Source organism: Akebia trifoliata, chromosome 5 (genome assembly GCF_017979445.1).
Source record: "Akebia trifoliata isolate Shusen 1 chromosome 5, ASM1797944v1, whole genome shotgun sequence".
In the NCBI taxonomy this organism is placed as follows: Eukaryota; Viridiplantae; Streptophyta; class Magnoliopsida; order Ranunculales; family Lardizabalaceae; genus Akebia; species Akebia trifoliata.
The window spans coordinates 9,759,997-9,779,930 of NC_141379.1; the positions used below are offsets into that span (position 1 = coordinate 9,759,997).

General features: G+C 35.2%; 3 protein-coding genes across 5 annotated transcripts in view; 1 reads left to right on the top strand and 2 right to left on the bottom strand.

Annotated features, from left to right (window-relative positions):
- Positions 1-806: 806 nt before the first annotated feature.
- LOC147401430 (ceramide synthase 1 LOH3-like) lies at positions 807-10,267 on the top strand. Of its 3 annotated transcripts, none has more exons than XM_086442750.1 (7): positions 807-1,128; positions 6,829-7,058; positions 7,210-7,365; positions 7,861-8,046; positions 8,309-8,493; positions 9,692-9,748; positions 9,884-10,267. In XM_086442750.1, exons 1-6 carry the CDS (start codon positions 991-993, stop codon positions 9,721-9,723), a joined length of 927 nt encoding a protein of 308 aa, XP_086298876.1. In that variant the 5' UTR covers positions 807-990; the 3' UTR covers positions 9,724-9,748; positions 9,884-10,267. The 3 variants fall into 3 exon arrangements, 2 of the variants coding, with proteins under 2 accessions (XP_086298876.1, XP_086298875.1); XR_015178471.1 differs by having other exon boundaries at positions 808-1,128; positions 9,692-9,775; XM_086442749.1 differs by having other exon boundaries at positions 808-1,128; positions 9,692-9,761.
- A 2,611-nt stretch (positions 10,268-12,878) lies between these two features.
- On the bottom strand, positions 12,879-15,442 carry LOC147401431 (zinc finger protein CONSTANS-LIKE 2-like). Its single transcript, XM_086442752.1, has 2 exons — positions 14,027-15,442; positions 12,879-13,440 (listed from the first exon to the last, which is right to left on the bottom strand). Exons 1-2 carry the CDS (start codon positions 14,736-14,738, stop codon positions 13,163-13,165), a joined length of 990 nt encoding a protein of 329 aa, XP_086298878.1. The 5' UTR covers positions 14,739-15,442; the 3' UTR covers positions 12,879-13,162.
- A 3,341-nt stretch (positions 15,443-18,783) lies between these two features.
- Positions 18,784-19,934, bottom strand: part of PK3 (serine/threonine protein kinase 3) — a 36,903-nt gene continuing 35,752 nt past the window's right edge. Inside the window, exons 6-7 of the mRNA XM_086442751.1 lie at positions 19,630-19,754; positions 18,784-19,299 (exon numbers count right to left, since the gene is read on the bottom strand). Coding sequence (XP_086298877.1) covers positions 19,074-19,299; positions 19,630-19,754 — 351 coding nt within the window. The 3' untranslated portion in view covers positions 18,784-19,073. The remainder of the gene's footprint in view (positions 19,300-19,629; positions 19,755-19,934) is intronic.

Genomic DNA, 19,934 nt, shown 5'->3' on the forward strand with positions numbered 1-19,934 from the left:
TTACTATACCAAAGTTCTATGAAGAAGCATCAACTGAAGTTATAAATTCTAAGAGTTGTGATAAATTGATGTGATCAAACGTCAATGGTTGATGTGGCAAGTGTACATAACCATAAATCCTTTTCTTCATGATACACAAGGGAAAAAGATCTAAGGTTCTGTGCACTTGCCACGTCAGTTGCGTTATCATCATGTAAGTTTTAGCATGTTAGTTTATCATTAGTCAAATTCTAACTTTTTTTAGTAATTTTTCATCATAGGCTTGGGTCTACACTTGATCAAATAAGTAGGATGAGTCGTGTTGGAGTGACTCAATATTATATCTCATATCGCACTTTTTTGAAGTGGAACTGTGTAAGAACTATAAACGTTTTTTTTTTACTTGTATCTCAAAGAAGAACATCTAGAGTTCCTACACACTTCCAATTTGGGAAAGTGCAATATAAGATACAATCTTGTGGTCAGCATTATTCATGAAAGTTATTATTGCCACACTAACTTTTACTAACACCGCACCAACTGCGAGGTGGTGTGGTAACAGCAGTTCTCTTGTTCAATTAAGAAATGTGTCATGTGGCAAAAAGCAACTTCAAGTTTAGTACGTTAGTTATGTCGGCCAACTCTTAACACTTTTTGCCGTTAATAGATGGGGTTATTAATATTGATGAATAGAATACTGGCACGTGTCCTATTAAAAGTGAATTTCAAGACAAGAAGTTGGTTGAGTTAAAGAAGAGACACGTGGCAGAATCATTCATTAATCAGATCAACGACTTCACTGTCAAACCTCAAATTTTGGGACTTTTTTTTTTTTCGTTCTTTTCGGCTGCCCTTTTTTGTACCTTTGTGTCAAAAGATTTTGGAATTTAGAAAGAAAAATGCCTTCGACTCTCTCCTTCCTAGTTCCAACTCAGTTTACACACTCGTGCAAATCCAACATTTTTTGATCTCTGTGAGCCTCTGTAGACTTCGATACTTCGAAGATCGAATATGGGTTTGATGGATTCTGTGGGTTTAATTGATTGGCAAGAGGAATCCTACCCAATCTACCAAGATTTCGTTGTTGTTCCCTTCCTTGCTCTGTTCTTCCCCTCGATCAGGTTCTTTCTCGACAGATTTATTTTTGAGGTAACAAAACATGGGATATTATCTTATTTTTCTGGGTTTTTGTTTGTTTTTTATTTGGTGGATTACTGATGAAATAGGTCTGGATTACTCTCTCTCTCTCTCTCTCTACTTGCTTTATTGATTCTTTTAATTTTACTTGAATGTTTGGTTTGTATCTAGAGATCCTTGAGTGAAAAGGGTTTTTTTTTGTTGTATTTTTTACTGTTTAAGAAGATTTTATTGATGACCCAGAATGATTTTTAGAGAATTGGATGTGGATTTATCTGTTCTTTGCCACCCTTTAGGAAGATCAAAGAGTGGTTAGATATGTTATTTGTGTAGTTTACTAATATTTACACTATGTTTGGATTGAGAGAAGAGAAGAGAAATCCAGTTTCTCTACACCCTGTTTGTATTGACAAGAGAAACAATATAATAATTTAAGTTTCTCCTGTTTGGTTAAGAGAGAGGGAAGGTGGGAGGGAGGGAGATTTGAAGACTATCTCTTGCTCTGTGAGAGAGATAGAAAGAGAGTTGAAGACTACTTTAGAAAGAGAGTTGAAGACTATTATCTCTGGATTGAGAGAACGGGAGAGAAGAGAAACTTAGTTTCTCTCCACCATGTTTGGATCGAGAGGAGAGAAATTGGGATAGCTTTGTAATTTTAAAATGTCTTAACAGAAATCTAGGGGCAGAGTTGGAATTATAAAATATTTTAACAGGGTTTCTCTCCAAATCTCTCCACTTTTGGAGAGAAAGAAAGCTCACCTTTTTTTCTTTCTCTTCTCTTCTCTCCATTTCTCTCAATCCAAAGACAGCGTTAGAATATTTTTCTAATTGCTATACTATTCGTCTTCCATTGATTTGATTGTTTTGGGGGAGCCCGGGATCCATACTAGAAATAATCAGAAACTTAATAAAGTAATTAGAACTGTAAGGCGTAAGAGTCAAAGTTGACATTCGAGTAGCTCAAATTGATTGGAATCACTACAAATCAAATGGTTGTAGCAAAGAACTAGAATTGGGGTGCTATTAAGATGTCCATATAACATATATGTCGGTAAACTTAGAAATTATCACTTTGGGCTGTGTATTTTAAGTGATGTCGTGGGTGAGAAAACCTGGAAATTTGGTTGGCAAGTTGTTAATTAGTGGAGAATTTGATGTGAAATTTGTATGTGTTCTCCGTTTGTGCCTTTAATCTTCAGGTTTTATTTAATTTTGTTTTCTAGCGGTATCGTTGTGATTACCAGAACCAACTAATGCTGAGAGAATGGAGTGTGGGGGGCTTAAGCTAGAGTAGACCTAGGAAGACTTCACTATATTTTTCTAGTGCAATTTCCCTGTTTTCTTTAACTTTAGTTTTTGGCCATTGTTTGTTTTAATGGAGATTAGATATTGAAATGGAGACAGGTATAACCTTTTGAATTTAACCTTTTAAAAGGATGCAAGCTGATAATATTGTTGGTATGTTGGAAATTTTAACTATTACATAAAAATATTTCTCCATAATTTCACATTGAAAGATGATGCTTAAGGAGTTGGCCGCTGAATCCTTTTTGTATTTGTGTTATGTAAAATGTATATGAACATGCTTAGTTGGACATATTTGAATGAGCTCCGCATATAAGAAAAAAAGGGGGAATGATCTACCTGATTGTATAGTTGGAGACAGTTTACAGTAGCAGAATTGTTTAGTTATACCTGATCTTGAAATGAGGTTTTTATGTTTCTTGTTGGAGCATTGCTTGGATGCTTTTCTTTACTCTCTTCTTACTTATTGGTTATAGGACTTTGATGTCATTGCTTCACTACAAGCCTTTATGTGGAAAAGAATCTATCTTTTTTCCATGGAAGATGGGATCTTATGTGATATAACATCCTAATGAGTGTTTTATGATGGTGTGTGAGATTTTGGCTTTCCCAATTTGGTTAATTTTTTTATATTTTAAAATACTTAGGCCTGAAGTAGAGGCACAAAATTCCTTAAATGATTTCATTTGTTGGAGGATCTGATTTTGGTTGAGGGGTGTTATTTGAAATGTAGTTATTAGATTCAGTGCTGATATGCTATCTTGAAGGAAGCATTTTACTTTCTTAATTTATGATATCTATGATTCTTGGCGATCTCAGATGAGATATGTAAAATTCTATATATTATGTAACAAAGACATATATTTGTTGGTGTCCAACACCGATATAAAGTGTCAGACTAATGCGATATGCTAACATATCCATGCAATTTACTCCACCTATTGGGAGATGTTTCTGTAGGCTACTTCAGCTCATATTAAGTCTAAAATGTATAAAAAGTGCACTTAGATAATTTGTTATCTTTAAAATTATTTAAGTTATAATAAGCTATAGTCGTTAACAAACCAATTGTGATTTGTTTGACAAAAGTGTGTCAGCATGTGTTTGACACTTGAGCTCCTAGAGATTTTGCATCTGGTATTTGTACATGGCAAGAAACTGTTTGGCCATGGGGGATTCTTGTGGAGATTCCTCTTTTCATCTTCCTCCCATTGTCAATAACCAGAAATTTTCTAGGTCTTCCAAAAGGTCCTGTTGGAGGTTATTGATAAAAAGATAATCTGACACTCAAGTAAGTCTGAAGTTGTGCTGAGACTGGGAGATCAAAAATCAAAAGTGAAAAAAAGGTCCTTACCCTAAGAAGGTTTGCTGTTTATACAATTATACCTAGTAGTAGGAATATTCTTCCTAACATGCTGCTCCCACTCCTAAAACTCTCTCTTTCTTCGAAAACTTGCCTTTGTCCCAGTTTTTGGGTCATCAAATAGTTCAATTTCTAATTCTTTTGACACCCCCTTTTCTAAATTAAAGTCGTTTCTTGGTGTTTTCGATAACTAAGATTTGTACTTCCTTTGGAGGGGTTGTGGTTGTGATTATGGGCATTCATCACGCTACAAACCCTCCTTTTATGTTTGCAAGTATGTGGTGGAGTACTGTGGTGATTCTAAGTGTACGCTCATTCATGATACTCCTTGTATGTGTAGACTATGCTATGATGGGCTCGTTGAAAGGGCGATGCCTCCAAGTTAGCCAAGGTGATTGTAGTTAGGTCGACAAAGGGGCAAGAGTCATTTGGTTAGCTGGCCAATGGGTTACCAAGTGGTAAGAGGGTTTGCATGGTCACCCAATCAACCTTGCAGCAAGTGATCCCTTGGTGTTGTGACTCGGTTTTTTGTTTTGTTTTGGTTGTCTTTTCTTTTGCTGTCTCTCCTTCTTGTATCTTTTCTTTTGTTTGTTTCTCTTTCTTGTATCGCTCTCTTTGTGAGGATTCCTTGTCCTCTTTCTAATAAAGTTTTTGGTTACCAAAAAAATGAAAGAAAAAAGATTTAACTCATATGATATGTCTTAGAGTGTGTTGAACTCCTTGCCTATGTTTTCCATACTTGGTCTGTATGGTCTCTAGGTTGTCCATAGTTGTATTGTATGCTACTTAGCATGATTTTCTACGATATGATGCTTAGGGGTAACGGGCAGCTTGATAAGATTTGCTATGGTAGGTTGGCAAGTTGATTAGGGTGAGCAATTGGGTTGGCTTACTGCTCCCAATGTGTCACAAATAGGGCCCAATTTTTTAATTCATAAGTGACATGTGCAAGTAGGAATGTACGTATTTATGCTCCCACATCCTTGACTTTTGATAATGTTACTGAGAAACCAATGATGGATGTTCAACATCTGACTTTGCTTTTGGAGGTGATGGAGTTTGTTTATCTTCTTGTTCTAAAATGAACCTCGTCAAGTCATTCAGTTGATTATGTACATCTTGATAATATTGGTTTATCAACTTTTATATTTTGTCAAAACGAAGTACTAATGCCACAAATGTTTAGTTCTTCATCATTATAATAGTAGAACACAAACTCTCTTTCAGGCATGGTCTGATACCAAAATTTATGCAAAACATGTCGGTATGGTCATGAGGTCTGTATGGACCTAATAAAGGCTTAATTGACAGTGTGATAGGAGTATTCTATTTGTAGGTTTAGGGTTTCCGTATGTAAATTGAATATCGCGTGGATTGTCTTGTTGGTGAAGTCCTGGGGCAACAAATTTACGTGACTTTCATATTTAATTTTTGTAAATGGGAAATTCACTTTGTTAGTTACAAATTGGTCCCATTTGAAAGAGAGTAAAGCTAAGTTAGCTGGATATTCAGTTTATTGTGGTAATTTAATTGTGATGAGGGTTAATAATCTGCTTATGAATGTGGAGATACATTTTCTAAGTTATATACTTGAAAAAGAACCAAGGCATAAACTGGGCGTTGCTTCCACGAGGTTTTGCATAAGCCTGAATCTTGGAAAAAAAAGCTTTTAAATCCATAAGAATTACAAAAATGTTGGAAAATGAATCATTGACAGAATGAAAGAAAGAAATCTAAAAGAAGTTAGCATCTGTTATTTCTGATGCTTTACAATGAAAATCATGCTCATCTTCATCGAGAGTAGAGACAGATGTTTAAAATGATGGCTAATTGTTAATTTTTTTTTATGGGTAAGCTGGACTTGAACCCATGGTCTCAAAGTTGCTTTGCAATGTGTCTAACCAACCGAGGTATGGGTCTAAGCCTAATGATGGCTAATTATTATGTGACATCCGTGAAGCAAAAAAAATTCTTTTTACAATTTATAGATTTGCTCACTAATTCCTATATCTTATTTCTATTTTTTAACTTTAACCTTAACACTGAAATCAACAGGCTCTGAAATAAGTCACATAAGAGCCATGGTCGTCAGTGTCTCTATATTTTGCTAAAAGTATATCTTGTTTACTTGTTGGGCTCTCAATCAAGCAACAGTACATGCCTTCCATCGCAATATTGATCAAGTTTTTTAAAGTTTGACATGCATTTTTTTTTTTTTTAATTTCTCAACTTCTGTATAAATATAGTTAGTCACCTGAAATGAAAAAAACAATGTCAATTAAGTTGTTTTTTATTTTTTGGCTCCAAATATAGCAGGGACTATATTGTGAAAAAAAGCAGAAAGTTTTCAAAATATACTGCTCAGAGAAATATATTGTCAAATCGTGCCTTGCTCCTTAAGCCTCAATTGGAAGCCTCTTATAAACCAGTTGAGGCTTACCCCTAACTTGCCTCAAGAAGATATTTTCAAAACACTATATTTAATTCCTTATTTAACAAGGACACTGGCACATTTTGTACTCCTAAACAGGAATCAAGTGTTTGACACAGTGCCTTCGGGAAGCCCAAAATGCCGTTATGTGTGTACAGATGTATGATGATGTAATGTAGTTGTGGCTTAAAAAGATTTTATTTAAAATAGAAATAAGGAAAGAAATATATGAAATAGAAAGCAAGTCTATACACCATAACTTGATTTTAATATCAAACCATAGTTGTGTTCAACAACTTGATAAATAAGTACATGGAGAATGTAGAAGTCCAAAAATTGCCTTCTTATTACATGGCCAGTTAGCATTTCACCTAACCAGTTGATCTACTACTACACTGTCCTTTGTTATATTGAGGAACACTAGATGTTTTTGTTTATTATAAATATATTGAGCAATGATTGTTCTCAACTGGAGTTCAATTCTATATATATATATATATATATTTCTGATAAGTAGTTATAACTTATAATCCATGCTTCATTCCATTTAAATTTAAGGCTTAACTATAATTTCATTATTATAATTTTCAAATATAAATTATGCTTGTTGCAGAAATTTGCAAGGCGACTAATTCTTGGTAAGGGACATTGGAGGAAGGATGTTGAGACCGAAGACAAAAGGAAAAAACTCAAAAAATTCAAGGAGTCAGCATGGAAATTTATTTATTATCTTTCTTCAGAGCTTCTCGCTCTTTATGTTACCTATGATGAACCCTGGTTCAATAATACCAGATATTTTTGGGTAGGACCCGGAGATCAAATCTGGCCTGAACAAAAAATTAAGTAAGATCACGAACTAATTGTATTTGACATTCATGGTCTTCAATTCAAGCCAGTTTCATTGTTTTAAGTGTAATTTCATATATTATTTGATTGGTAAATTTGAGAATTTCATCTGTGTGATCAGTTGACTGACCATTCTCCCAATGCCAAGATTGAAATTGAAGGGATTGTACATATACGTTGCGGGCTTCTACACATATTCCATATTTGCTTTGATTTTCTGGGAAACAAGACGTTCAGACTTCGGGGTGTCCATGTCTCATCATGTGGCAACGGCCATTCTCATTGGTTTGTCTTACATATTCAGGTATGTTTCAAAGGGGTTCCAACTATAGATGAAAAGAATGGTAGCTCTTTCACAAAGTGACAAAATTCTCCGATTTTTTTTGAAAAAGTTGTGACTAATTCATGCTTCTTTCAATTGGTGATTTAATCCTGACTTATTCGCAAAGCTCTGAAAAATATATTTTAATAAAAAATTGTAATATTGTTTAACATTGTATTAAGTAATAATATATTTTATTTTATTTCCGATTTTTTCTGAATTTTGCCCTTTTTTTTTTGAAAATTTCCCCTACCAGTTTTTTCCGAATCCCAACTTTGTCACTATGCTTTCACAAGAATTATGGTTTGATAATAGGTTTTTTCTTACCTTCTTATTGAGCTGCTGAATGAAGAAAGAAAGAGTGAAAGAAAAAAAAATAGAAAAATGGTAGCTATTTCACAGGAATTATGGTTTGAAAAGAGCTTTTTTCTATCTCCTCATCCACCTTCAAAAGGTTGCATCGATCTCTTTTAACAGGTTTGCTCGGGTTGGATCGGTTGTCTTAGCTCTTCATGATGCAAGTGACGTGTTTTTGGAAGTTGGGAAGATGTCCAAGTACAGTGGTTGCGAAGGGGTTGCTAGCTTTTCATTCATTGTATTTGTTTTGTCGTGGATCATACTTCGGCTCATATACTACCCGTTTTGGATCCTCTGGAGTACTAGGTAAGTAGAAGAAGGTTCAGAATAGGTACCTTTTTTTTGGCTGTTGTGCACATTGTATGTCCTGACATCCTCCATAAAGAATTCAATATTTCTATCTTGTTACACAGGCACTACAAATGAGTTTGAAAGGGAAGCAATCATGACTTATTTACTTTTCTTTAAACCAATCCATGAAAAAAATATTATCCAAGTCCGTACTACACATGTTTAGTTGTTTGGTGAAAAAGTCTTGTAACTTATGTATTTTCTCTCTTCGTGACAGCTATGAAGTTCTCCTAACCTTGGACAAGGAGAAACACCAGTTGGAAGGACCCATCTACTATTATGTGTTTAATAGTCTTCTATATTGTTTGCTCGTTCTTCACATTTATTGGTGGATGTTGATGTACCGAATGCTTGTAAAACAAATCCAAGCAAGAGGCCAACTTGGGGACGATGTTCGATCAGGTATGTATGTTTCATTTAACGTTTTGTTTTCTATGGTTCACCTTGCATGAGCACAAACATGTAACTGGACAAAAAAAATTTATCATTGATAAGTGCCTTCCCAAGGAATGTAAGAGGTTTGCTTCAATCGTATATACTTTTACTTGCAAAACAAAACATCATCGTAATCTGTATCTGTATGATTGAATTTGACCAGTCAGTGAGCCATTCAAATTTTAGAGAGCTATTGGAAAATAATTAGGGCATGTTTGGTTGCAGGGAAAAATATTTACCTTGCAAATCATTTGCCAAGCAAATGATGTAATGGAAAATCTTTTTGCTCTGTTTTAGCACATGGAAAATCTCTTTGTACTCTTTCGTTTTAATTGGATCATATAGGGTTTTTTTTTTCGTTTAGATTTTTTTAGTAAGTCTAGCCTTACTAACTTGGTAAGGGTCATTGAGCTCACCTTGTGGCATTCAAAAACATGGTCCGATGCCACAAGGTTGCAATGGACAAAACTCTATGAACCTACCTTTCAAAAATAGAAAGGCTTAAAAAATGTTATTTTTCACTGTTGAACTTTAATTTTAAATTTGGGAGTTCAATAGAAGTACATTTTCAAAACCATGGATCACGTCCAAAAAAATTAATATTTTGAATTTTTTTTTTCCGGATATGAGTTTTTACATGAAATCTAGAGGGCTATGGTGTTGGATTGCCAATTTGGTAATCCATTTGAGCTCAACGACCCTTAAGTTAGTAACGAAAGTGTCTTTTAAAAAGTAAATAAAGTAGAAGGTAGTATGAGAAAAAGTACCTAGTTTCAAAAGGGTTTATTTGTTATTTGAACTCATGAGTAAAGGGTTTTTAAAGATGATATAATAAAAGAAAATATATTTTTGTAGTTTTGAAAACTAACCAAAAAATGACCTTGCTTAGATCAAGTTTAAACGTAAAAGATGAGGGCATTTATGAGATCCAAAGTTGGTGCTATGTGTCAAATCACATGATCGTGGAAAATCATTTTCTCCACTTTTTGTATTTGTTTTGCACTCAAACATCGTTAAATTGAAGTTTTCCACGGCAAACTATTTTCCTTAAGAGTTTTCCATGCAATCAAACACGCCCTTAGTATGAAAAAAAAGTAACACAACATAAAATTACAGTGATTTGAAATACTACCTGCATCTTGAAATGCTTTGTTTTCTCATGTAGATTCTGAAGGGGAAGATGAGCACAATGATTGATCTTCAAACAAGATTGATAGAGCCGGTATGCGTTCAAGGTGCATAGAAAATGGTGATTGCATCATTATTGATGTTGTCATTTAGTTTTAATGTCTCATGCGCCATCTCTCTTCTTACTTGGATCAGATCTAAGTATTCCTGTATAATATGCTTCTTGCAGGTTAACATCAGCAAAAGTACTCACATCTTGATGTCCACACGATCAAAATGAAATTTTCATTGGAAGTATGTGTGATTAGAACTCCTTCATAGTGGAAGGGTTTTGTGTATTACTCTGAATAATGGATAGCAACTGTTTACTGGCGATTGTTAAGCCTTCATTCTTGGTCACAAGTTCAAAGGAAGCGTTCCTAAAGCTTGAAGGGTTGATAATTATTTGATTAGGCCCTGTGACCAACTGTTGTACACTACCACTAGGGTAGGGTTGGCTGCATTGGTTTGACTTCAGCTTACCCACCTGTTCTTTTTTTCTTGTAAGGGAGCCTTTCTACTTGTTTATGGCTACTTTGGACTTCCCTTATTTTTATTTATCGCTTCTTCGCTCTTTGAATTGAGGTTCGTTGTTTGCCACCTAGAACTAACCCAGTTCATACAAGTAGAAAGAAAATTCGCCTTTTTTGATTCACTGTTCTTGCACATATAATTCAATTTTTATTTAATCAAGTTAGAAATATGGTAATGATGTTAGAAAATTTTAAGTTATACAAGAACAAAATTCATACAATGACTCAAATTTTAAATATAAGACATAAATGATTAAAAATAAATAAATATAAAGTATAATGTACTGAAATTACAAAATGAAATTAAATCATATACATGTCTGTGGCCTCTAAAATTCATTATAATCATTGAGTATTCATATTTCAACACAAGTCATGCACAACTTAAAAAAATGTAAAATATTTATTTAGAGCTACTATTGCCACACCAGCTTTTACTAATACCGTAAATCACCAAAGAATTGCACACAGTTGGTGTGGTGTTAGTTAAAAGTTGGTGTGGCAATAGTAACTCTCTATTTATTTGGTGGTGACCAGAAGAATAAAAAAGAGTCTTTATCAATGATGACACTTGGGTTTAAGAGAAGTTAAAGTCTAGGGCATAGAAGAAATTCTTTTACTTCACACTTCAGTTTGCCTGAATGCTCTATTGAATTTAGTCAACCTGATGAAAAATTCAGCAAACAACAACGTTCCAGTTCTTAAATATGTCCAAAATAAATAAAATGTAAAATTGTTCATTTAAAACAGGTTTGTGGTTTGGTCTACTAGGGGTGGGGTGAATTTGGTGACTTAGTTTGCAGTTGGAACGTGTATCACGAAAATGCGTTTCTTGCATCATTTCTCATAAACTTGACATAGGATGCCACAATAGTACCATTGTCTTATGTTTATTAAGGATGATATAGGCATTGTCTTAGGACCATAGGGTAGAAGGTCCCAATAGTTGGGATAAGGTGCAGACAACTGTGATGATTTTATTATTCTTGTTTGCTCTTTAGATTATGTATGAGGACAGTGAAATAAGTTACCCTTACAAATGCTTCCAAACTTGAACAAGTGAACTTAAAATTGCTCAAAACTTATTTTTGTTAGCTTTCAAGATTGATTGGTAAAATCATACGCCAGCAATTATTTTCTCCGATTTTTAGGTGAAGCAAGCACACAACACAACACAACACAGCACAGATTTTAGATGGTGTTGGTGAAAACATTGATCTGACAAATCTCATCTCAAATGGAAAAGCTCTGAATTAGGTGAAAAACAATTTACTAGATCACAGCATGGATGAAGGGATATTATTATGGCCGTTCTTGAAGAATCTAAATAAATGTGATGCTTTGGTTTCATTGGTCTCATTAAGGATAAACACAAATCAAAATCGACGCTTGGGTTTTGTTTAATCCATGTCGTGAGATCATGACATAATGGGCAGGAGAATTTAACGATTATTGATTAGGTGACATTGTTTAGTTGGTGATTGGTGAATCCAATGAGGCCTAGGAGATGAAGATGGTTTTGTTTTAATTATGGGCAAGGCATATCCTTTACAAGGAAAAGCTTTCAAATGAGAGTATATTTCAATTAAGTGTGTAAATTGACCCAAAGTTAGTGCAGATATTCATGTTGAGTGTAAAAAGACATTTCCAAAAGAACCAAGTACAATGGTTAATGACCAGATCAAACCCACAAAGGTAGTTTTAGTGTGCAAACACCATAAGCTAGGGCTTTAACAATGATGCCATGAAATGATTTCACCAACCTTTAGAGCTATAGCTAGCTCCCTTAAGAATTGAATGTGGGCTTGTGAGGACATTCGAATTGAAAGAAGCCTTAGCTAATCAATCTTGTTTGATAGATAATTTCATGTAATTCTAAGGATTCTTTTGGAAAGAATGCAGTGGATGGTGCTCCACCATAAGAAGATAAGTCATGTTCGAAATTACGTTTTTAGATCAGACTATTAAGTACGACTATTATGTCGAAGATTTTGTCTTAATTACAACTATTATGTCAAAATGACAACTTAGTTACTATGAACTTCAATAGCATATTATTGAGGGAGTTATTCATTCTTTCATGACATATTCTTTGGCTTTAAAAAATAAGATAAAAATGAGAGGATCACTTAGTCTCAACATAAATAGTTGTTGAAACTGAATACTGGGACGGCATCTTGGGATCGAAAATGAGATGATTTGTGATTAAGCTTTGCTCAAATTCAAAAGGGAATCAGAGGCCAGATAGCCTCATTGAAGAATATCTCATCCAAGTTATTCTTTCTTTAGGATATTCATGTCTAATCATTGGGCGTCATGACATCCATGCCCACAGACTAAGAATCTCATGTGAAGTGCTGCAGTGGACCGAGGCAGAAGGCTAGCCAGTGAGGACCCCTACCAAAAAGGCTAAAAAGCGCGGCCAATCACGAATAATAACCGAACCTGAAAAGAGGGAATTGGAGAGTGATTGATCCTTATCCAGTAACTGTCTCCATCAGGACCTCATCTTCTATTCCTTTCCAAGTGGCTCAACCCTTTTTCTCCTTTATGAATATTTTTTGTAACAGAAAGGTGAAAAAGTGCAATGGGCTTTGTTAAAGATCACTACTACTTCTCAAGTAGAAAACCAAACAGAGTAGGGTGTGATCATACAAAAAACCAGAATGGTTATATGCACCCCAAACACTATATTTCATTTCATTGTTTGATGTGTTAAAAGTGATAATAATATAAGCTCACAATTCAAGAGGTAATTTAATTTCAGAAGCAGTACAGAATAAGATCTAAATTTTAGTGTAATTACAAGAAACTTTCCATAATTCTCATTGATTCAAGCTTTGAGAAAGACACAATAGGAGAACTAGTACTAGTAGAGTAACTCATGCTTCTCTCACATGGAGTAACATCTTTTGATTTAGTTTTCTTTTTTGCAGTCAGAATGAAGGGACAACGCCGTATCTGCTTTCATCCATTTCAGTGGTGGAGAACATCTGCTCCACTTCAACTTCTTCTACATCTTTTCTCTTTGCAAACCTACCCTTGATTCGAGGCCTGGTCTCTGCATAGGCCTTCCTTGACGCGTACCTTATTGTCTTCTCGTACTTTCTTATTTTTCTTTTTTCCTTGTATCTAAGTACTCTGGCTTCTCTTTCCATAGGAGTGAATTGGGTTGGCATTTGAAGGGTAGGGCTCGCGATAAGATCATCAAAACCTGGTTGTGAAAATCATATAAGATGCTATTTTGATTATTTCTCACTAGCAAGACAACTAGGAGATGAATACTATAAGAAATATGAGGCATAGATCGGTATCACTTGAAAAGATCGATACTGACATAACAATCGAAGTAATACCTCAGACACCCACATACTATAGCACATCGATAATTTAATGGAATCTAAATAACATGATCCAAGGGTAGAAATAAAGTATTAACATATAAAATTCTGCTCGAAGTGAAAATTCATAGAAAGATGGTAAGTTCATGAATTTTCGCAAGTATCCATAGTTCTTAACTTCAAAAGCAACAGAGAGATACCATGAAACAACATAATTTCCTTTCTTTGGTAGGGAAGGAGAGGGTGGGTGGGGGAGATATAATTTAAAAAGGCAAACTTAGGATCAAATTGAGCTCAAGACCCCAATTCAGAAACCACCCACAAAACAAGACTTCGATTACAAAACAAGCGAAAAAAATTCTTTAAACAAGTAAAGATCCAAATTCAATAAAACCCAACTTTTTTCTTCATCTTCCTCAAGAACCCAAAATATATTTAATAGATTCAAGAAAAACTTACTCTGACTCATTGAAGCAGTTTGAAGATTGAGTGGGTGCTCTTCTTCCTTCACTGTCCCACAATAAATTGGCACTATACTATCACTCCCACCATTTTCCACTTGATTCTGCTGCTGTTGCTTGTACTGGCGCTCAGTATATAAATTGTACTCTAAAAGATCCAAATACTCATCAACCTCACCACCAAACAAAAAACTGTCACTCTGATTATTGGTGTTGTTGTCATCGTCATCATCGTTGTTGTTGCAATTTAGTATCAACCAAGATGCAGTCTCATCCTCAACTTCCTTCACCTCCTTGTTGGCCTCTGAGGCCAAGAATCCGTCCTCCATTTCGGCTATTGACCCCACATGTCTACCGAGGTGGGTAGTTAAAGGTTCATACAGACATCCTGATATAGGCATGATTGGTGTACGATGGTGGCGGTGCGCAAGTGGGTTGGCTGAGTGTATTTCAGCATCACACATAGTGCAAAGCACTGCAGCATCAGCTTTGCAGGTAAAAGCTGCAGGGGCACGCTTACATGCCTCACACACTGACACGCGCTTATGCCGTAATGCCACCCGGTTTGCAGCATGTACGCGCCTGTCACACTCGGCGCATAAGTATGCCGAGTCAGCCTGGCAGTAAACTGCACAGGCTGCAGCATTGCATGAATCACACATACGACCCCATCCATCACTGTGCCTCGAACTCCCTTCTTCCTTCAACATTTTTGAGTTTTTGTTAGTATTTTGGATCTCTCTCTCTCTCACTTGCAGTCTAAATTCACTGTTGGCTCTCTTGAAGGTTTTGGGGGAGGGAGGAGGGGGGGACTGTAAGTAAGCAAGGAGGGTATTGGGAGAGAATCTAGTAGAGTGACATGTGGCAGAATTTTAGGGGATGAGAGAGCTTTGTAGTTTGTCTTTCTCATGTGGTTGGATATGTTTTTGGGTGGGGCCAGGATTGAGTAGAGGTTCTCAGGGGCCCATATTTGCTACTTTTGTGGCTTTTGAATCCAAAGATTTTCAGTGCTTGTTGAGTGATCTGATATGTGTAAATTCCCTTTTTAAAAGTTTCTCTTAAAAGTCCTGCTTTCTTTAATTGTGGATTGCAATCAAACATCAACCTTAAACATGAAACCAAAAGAATGGAGATGCTTCATCAAGTAATTTTCTTTTTATGGCATAGATGCTTTCCATGTGGCATATAAGCCCATCAATCAGGACATGCCACATGTAAGACTAATCCTTTAGATGTAATATCATGTCACACTATAAGCCACTTTCACTCTATTTTGCCTATGAATAATCAAAACCTTATGAGATCATGTTATTAGGCCATCTCCAGCCATTACTCATATTTGAGTAAAAATTGCTTATATCTTTGCTATGGTGATTCCCACTATGATAACAATATAATTATCTGAAAAGAAAAATCCAAAGTACCAAACGCATCCAACAAAGATGGAAAAAAAAAAGGAACCCATATACCTTTTTTAAAACAAGAAAAATCAAATAATAGATGTAATGAGTATTTCACACAAATTTACTTATTTAGGATTAATTTGTGTTATTTTACTAGTAATTGATTTATATAATTTGTTAATTTTTTGGTAGGAACTAGGATCCAATGGAGGAACATTGGTGGGTTCAATTTGGGAATGATTATGTGCTAGGATAATGGATGAATGAAATTTGAGATTGGGTATTTACCACATGTTTGATCGAGTCCTTGCAAGTCAAAAGGGTTCTATTTCTAGATTCCAATGGTGGGAAATGTTGAGCTTTTTTCTTTGTGCTGATTTTTATTAATTTTAATGGGTTGTGGAATAAAGTGGTGGATAGCATTGTTTGAAAAGATTAGGAAGAAAATTAACCAAAAAATAAAATTTGAGGACCTTTCGTGGAAATCAAATCTGTTACAGAAAAGTTCACTTACCTTATATGTTGAGAAAATTCGATTCTTTTTTTTTCATATATATATATATATATATATATATAGAGAGAGAGAGAGAGAGAGAGAGAGAGAGTGAGTGTGTGTGTGTGTCATGATAATCTGACTTAGGCCCGTGGCATACTCAATTGACACCTGTGACGAGACAGGCTCAGGGACTGTAGATGTGCATTTATCGGGATACAGAACCGTGTTTTCCCATAAAAAGATGCAGGTCTGTATCCTGAGGATTGCAGATCTATGATCTTGAACCTGTCACGTCAGGGGTGTCCATTGAGTATGCCAGTGCCGAAGTCAGATTATATATATTTTTTTCTTTCTTTCTAAAGGACTAAAGGAGTATAGAATAATCATGGTTCAGTTTTCCATTCCCATGACCTCTAATCCTCTATCCATAGACTCATTTGTGCCTCAATGACAAACTCAAAATTTGACTTATATACAATTAATCAAATTATTGCTCTCAGCGACACTTTTTATTATGCTTACTGCGCATGATATTTTTTATCAAGAATTTGCTAAAAGGCTCATGAAGTGGCTGAATGAATCATTTCAGACATTCTTATGATTTTACTTTATCCACCTATCTAATTTAAGGACTCTAAATTCAACTTGACCTTGTCAGAGGTCCTCGAAGTGGTTGATTGAATCATTTACAGAGTTTTTCATGAAATTTGATCGGGATAAAAATTTGATGATGATGGTGATAGTTTCTACCATCTAAGTTCTCTCTAAGGATAACCCATCAAATGTAAAGTCTCTTTTTCTTTTTCTTTTTTGAAACGTCAACAGGATTAAGGCAGATCCAGACCAGCTACAACCTTAGGAAGAGCAACCCTCTTTTATCTTGGGAGATAAGAGAAACAAGGTACTAGGAAAAGTATCTACTATCAATCTCCATACAACCCACACTAGAAGGAGAAGAGGCAAGGAAGTTAACCACCTTGTAGGTTATGATCATGGAATGATTTTAAATCTCATTTGAGATTGAGATGACTCATCTGATACGCTCGGTATCATCCACCAACAAGATAGATAGATAAGTCAAATATATTGGACGAGATTTAAAACCATTGTTTATTTGTTTCATTGTTTAATGAGACGACTCAAACTTATTAGAAAACCCATTCAAGATTACTCAATCTTGTTCATGGACAAGACAAGACATTAAAACGAGTTTTAAAACCATGGATCATGATCTTACAATTCAAATGGAGTCCAAGTCATCTCATGTGATTTGGGAATGTGCTTAAAGGCCACCAAGTCAATTTACTCGATTTTATTATTTTAAAAACTCAACTAAATTGATCAATTTGAATCTAATTTAGAGTTCTTTTATGCGTGTGCTAACAAATTCTAAGATTTTAAATATTAATGACTAATTATACAAAATGGAATTTTGTGATTATATCATTGAAATATTTTGCATATATTTTTAAATAGATTCTATTGCCACCCTAACTTTTACCAATACCACCCCATCTCATATGTAAATTGAGGTGGCGTTAGCAACAGTTGTTGAGACAATAGAAGCTCACTTTTAAATTAGAGAGCTGATTTGGGAGGATTTGACTCGTACGATTTTGATTGGATCAACCGAGTCAAATCAGACTCGATGGATGCCAATCCAATCCTTGAAATTGGGTTTTAAACTAAATACCTTTTATTACAGTGGGTCAGCTTTGTAAGAAGAAAACAAACAACTCCTACCCACATGAGCTGACTCACCCTGACGTAGCAGAATTGCCAACTTTGAATTCTTCTAACCAATAAGCTTCTGCCACGTATGCAAAAGGATTAGGATCTACGTGCACCACAAATTTGGTTCCACAAAGACAAAGGGTCTGGCCTGATCCTCTTCATACTTGGTGTGGGTCCCACCCAAGAGGAATCCATCACTTACTGCTGATGTGCCGAGGAGAACTGAAATTGCTTGCAAGGACATTTTTGAAAAAGAATGAAAAAAAATCCCTATCTTGTTCTTGATATTTAAATGTTGAAGAAAATAAAATTTTGAAGGTAAAAGATACAATGGTTATCATATTCTGTGATTTATCAATAAATTATAGATTAATTTGTCAATTTGCTGATTTATTCAGCTAGTTACTTATTTGAAGAATTTAACGATTTTTTTAAAAAAAAAGAAAGTTTTGGAGAATTTTGTAACTAGTAATAACAAAGTTCAGATTCGGTAATTATTTGATGGGGGGTTAATTTTGGAAAAGTTTTGTAAAAAACATGGCGGAAATTTCAGAAATTATACAAAATTTCTTTTTGGGTTTCTTACCAAAACCCATCATCCTTAAACCTCAAGAGCCAACTATTTTTATGTAAGTTAGAACGTTGGATCAGGAAACATGTGCTTGGATTATACTTCACAAGAAAAGATATGATGATGCTGAGACGAATGACTGGAAAAATTAATTAATGAACGCATTCATGAAAAGAACGTGGATGGAGACGGTGAAAGCAAATATGCACAAACTTTCAATAGCAGAAGACATGGTTATGGACCCAATGTGTCATGATTCACTAAAACATCCCCAAATAATTGATATAAGGCTTTAATGATGAATACAACATTACGATCAAGACTTGGAATATTGAACTTAAAATGATAAGGGTAGAGAAATTTGTCAGGACTCGAGCCAAGTTGCATCAGTAAAGGGCCAATGTTGTAATCGAAAGAGAGTTTATTTTTTAGTGTAAATAAAGGCTCATAGAATTCTTATTTGAGTCTTGGAATCCAATATTAAAAGAAGGGGTCGACCATTGGAATCAAACAAAGTACAAAAAACCAATACAATGTGAAGCTCAAGGAGATGGCACCGGAAAATTACCTGTAATGCTTGTGGTGTTAGGTAAATAATCTATAGATGCTCTTGGGAGATCTGTAATGACATACACTAACACTGAATTGATGCACACACATTTAAAGCTACAGAGGCACAATTTACCTATTTGACCATCAAATACGAAAATGATCTGTTGTGCACAGCGAAGGCCAGAAGGGGTGCACGGTAACTTGCATTGATTATCCAATCTGTTTTGAATAGTAGGTTGTGCTTCTTCATCTATCCTTATCAAATTTATACGCTGTTTCTCGTTCTAGCTCACGCCGAAAACTTTGAGATCAACTTGTCAACATGAATAATGATGTCATCGATGTGAGGACGAATTGTTGCTTGAGGTTGGAGCATCCATGTCACAAACTGATGAAGATGTTCAGGATACGGGGGATTAGGCCCAGCTGGCCATTTTATCTGTGCATTTATGATGGCCAACTGCAAACTTCCTCCTGATTCGCCAAGTGCATACTCAAATGGGGATAAACCGTACCTGTAAAACACAGAATTCTACATGAGTACTTAGAGGGAGAAGTGGAATGAATCTTCTAAAATTCCTGAACTGAAAACATCGACAAATTAAAGTTTCAGCTTCTTTCATGTGTTGTAAAGAGACTGATAAATAAATCCCATGGGACGCTATTTTTTGAATTATCTTTTAAGAGATGTTAACCATCCAAAAGCATAATATTAGGACCAAGTTTTAGAATTTCAGGCAAGTCTAGTGCTATAAATAAATAACACAAGGTGCCATAAAAAAATCTAGAAGGAATACTTTAAAGAGATTAAATATACAGAGAAAAGAAAGATGCATGGTCCTTACATTATTGCATACAAAGTGCACCCAAGAGACCAAATGTCTGTTCTCTCATCAATGTCTGTATGGCTTGGGCAATCCCACAACTCAGGAGCTCGGAAAGGTGCAGAACAGTGCTCTGCTGCCCATTCCTGCACACCAACCAATCATGAAGCAATCCATAAACAAAATGAAGCCTGTGACCAATTGATAATATGTGGGAAACATCTCCAACATTACTTAAAATCTCCCTTCTTTTACCATTTTTTCTTTAAAAAGAATTTAAAAGTGAGCAAATCAACAGTGATTCCTATCAGTCACCAAATCCAGCG

Coding starts and splice junctions, on each gene's coding strand:
- LOC147401430 (XM_086442750.1), top strand. CDS start 991: ATGGGTTTGATGGATTCTGTGGGTTTAATTGATTGGCAAGAGGAATCC. Junction 8,047..8,308: donor TGGATCCTCTGGAGTACTAG/GTAAGTAGAAGA, acceptor TCTTCGTGACAG/CTATGAAGTTCTCCTAACCT. Junction 8,494..9,691: donor TGGGGACGATGTTCGATCAG/GTATGTATGTTT, acceptor TTTCTCATGTAG/ATTCTGAAGGGGAAGATGAG.
- LOC147401431 (XM_086442752.1), bottom strand. CDS start 14,738: ATGTTGAAGGAAGAAGGGAGTTCGAGGCACAGTGATGGATGGGGTCGT. Junction 13,441..14,026: donor AACTGCTTCAATGAGTCAGA/GTAAGTTTTTCT, acceptor TTTCACAACCAG/GTTTTGATGATCTTATCGCG.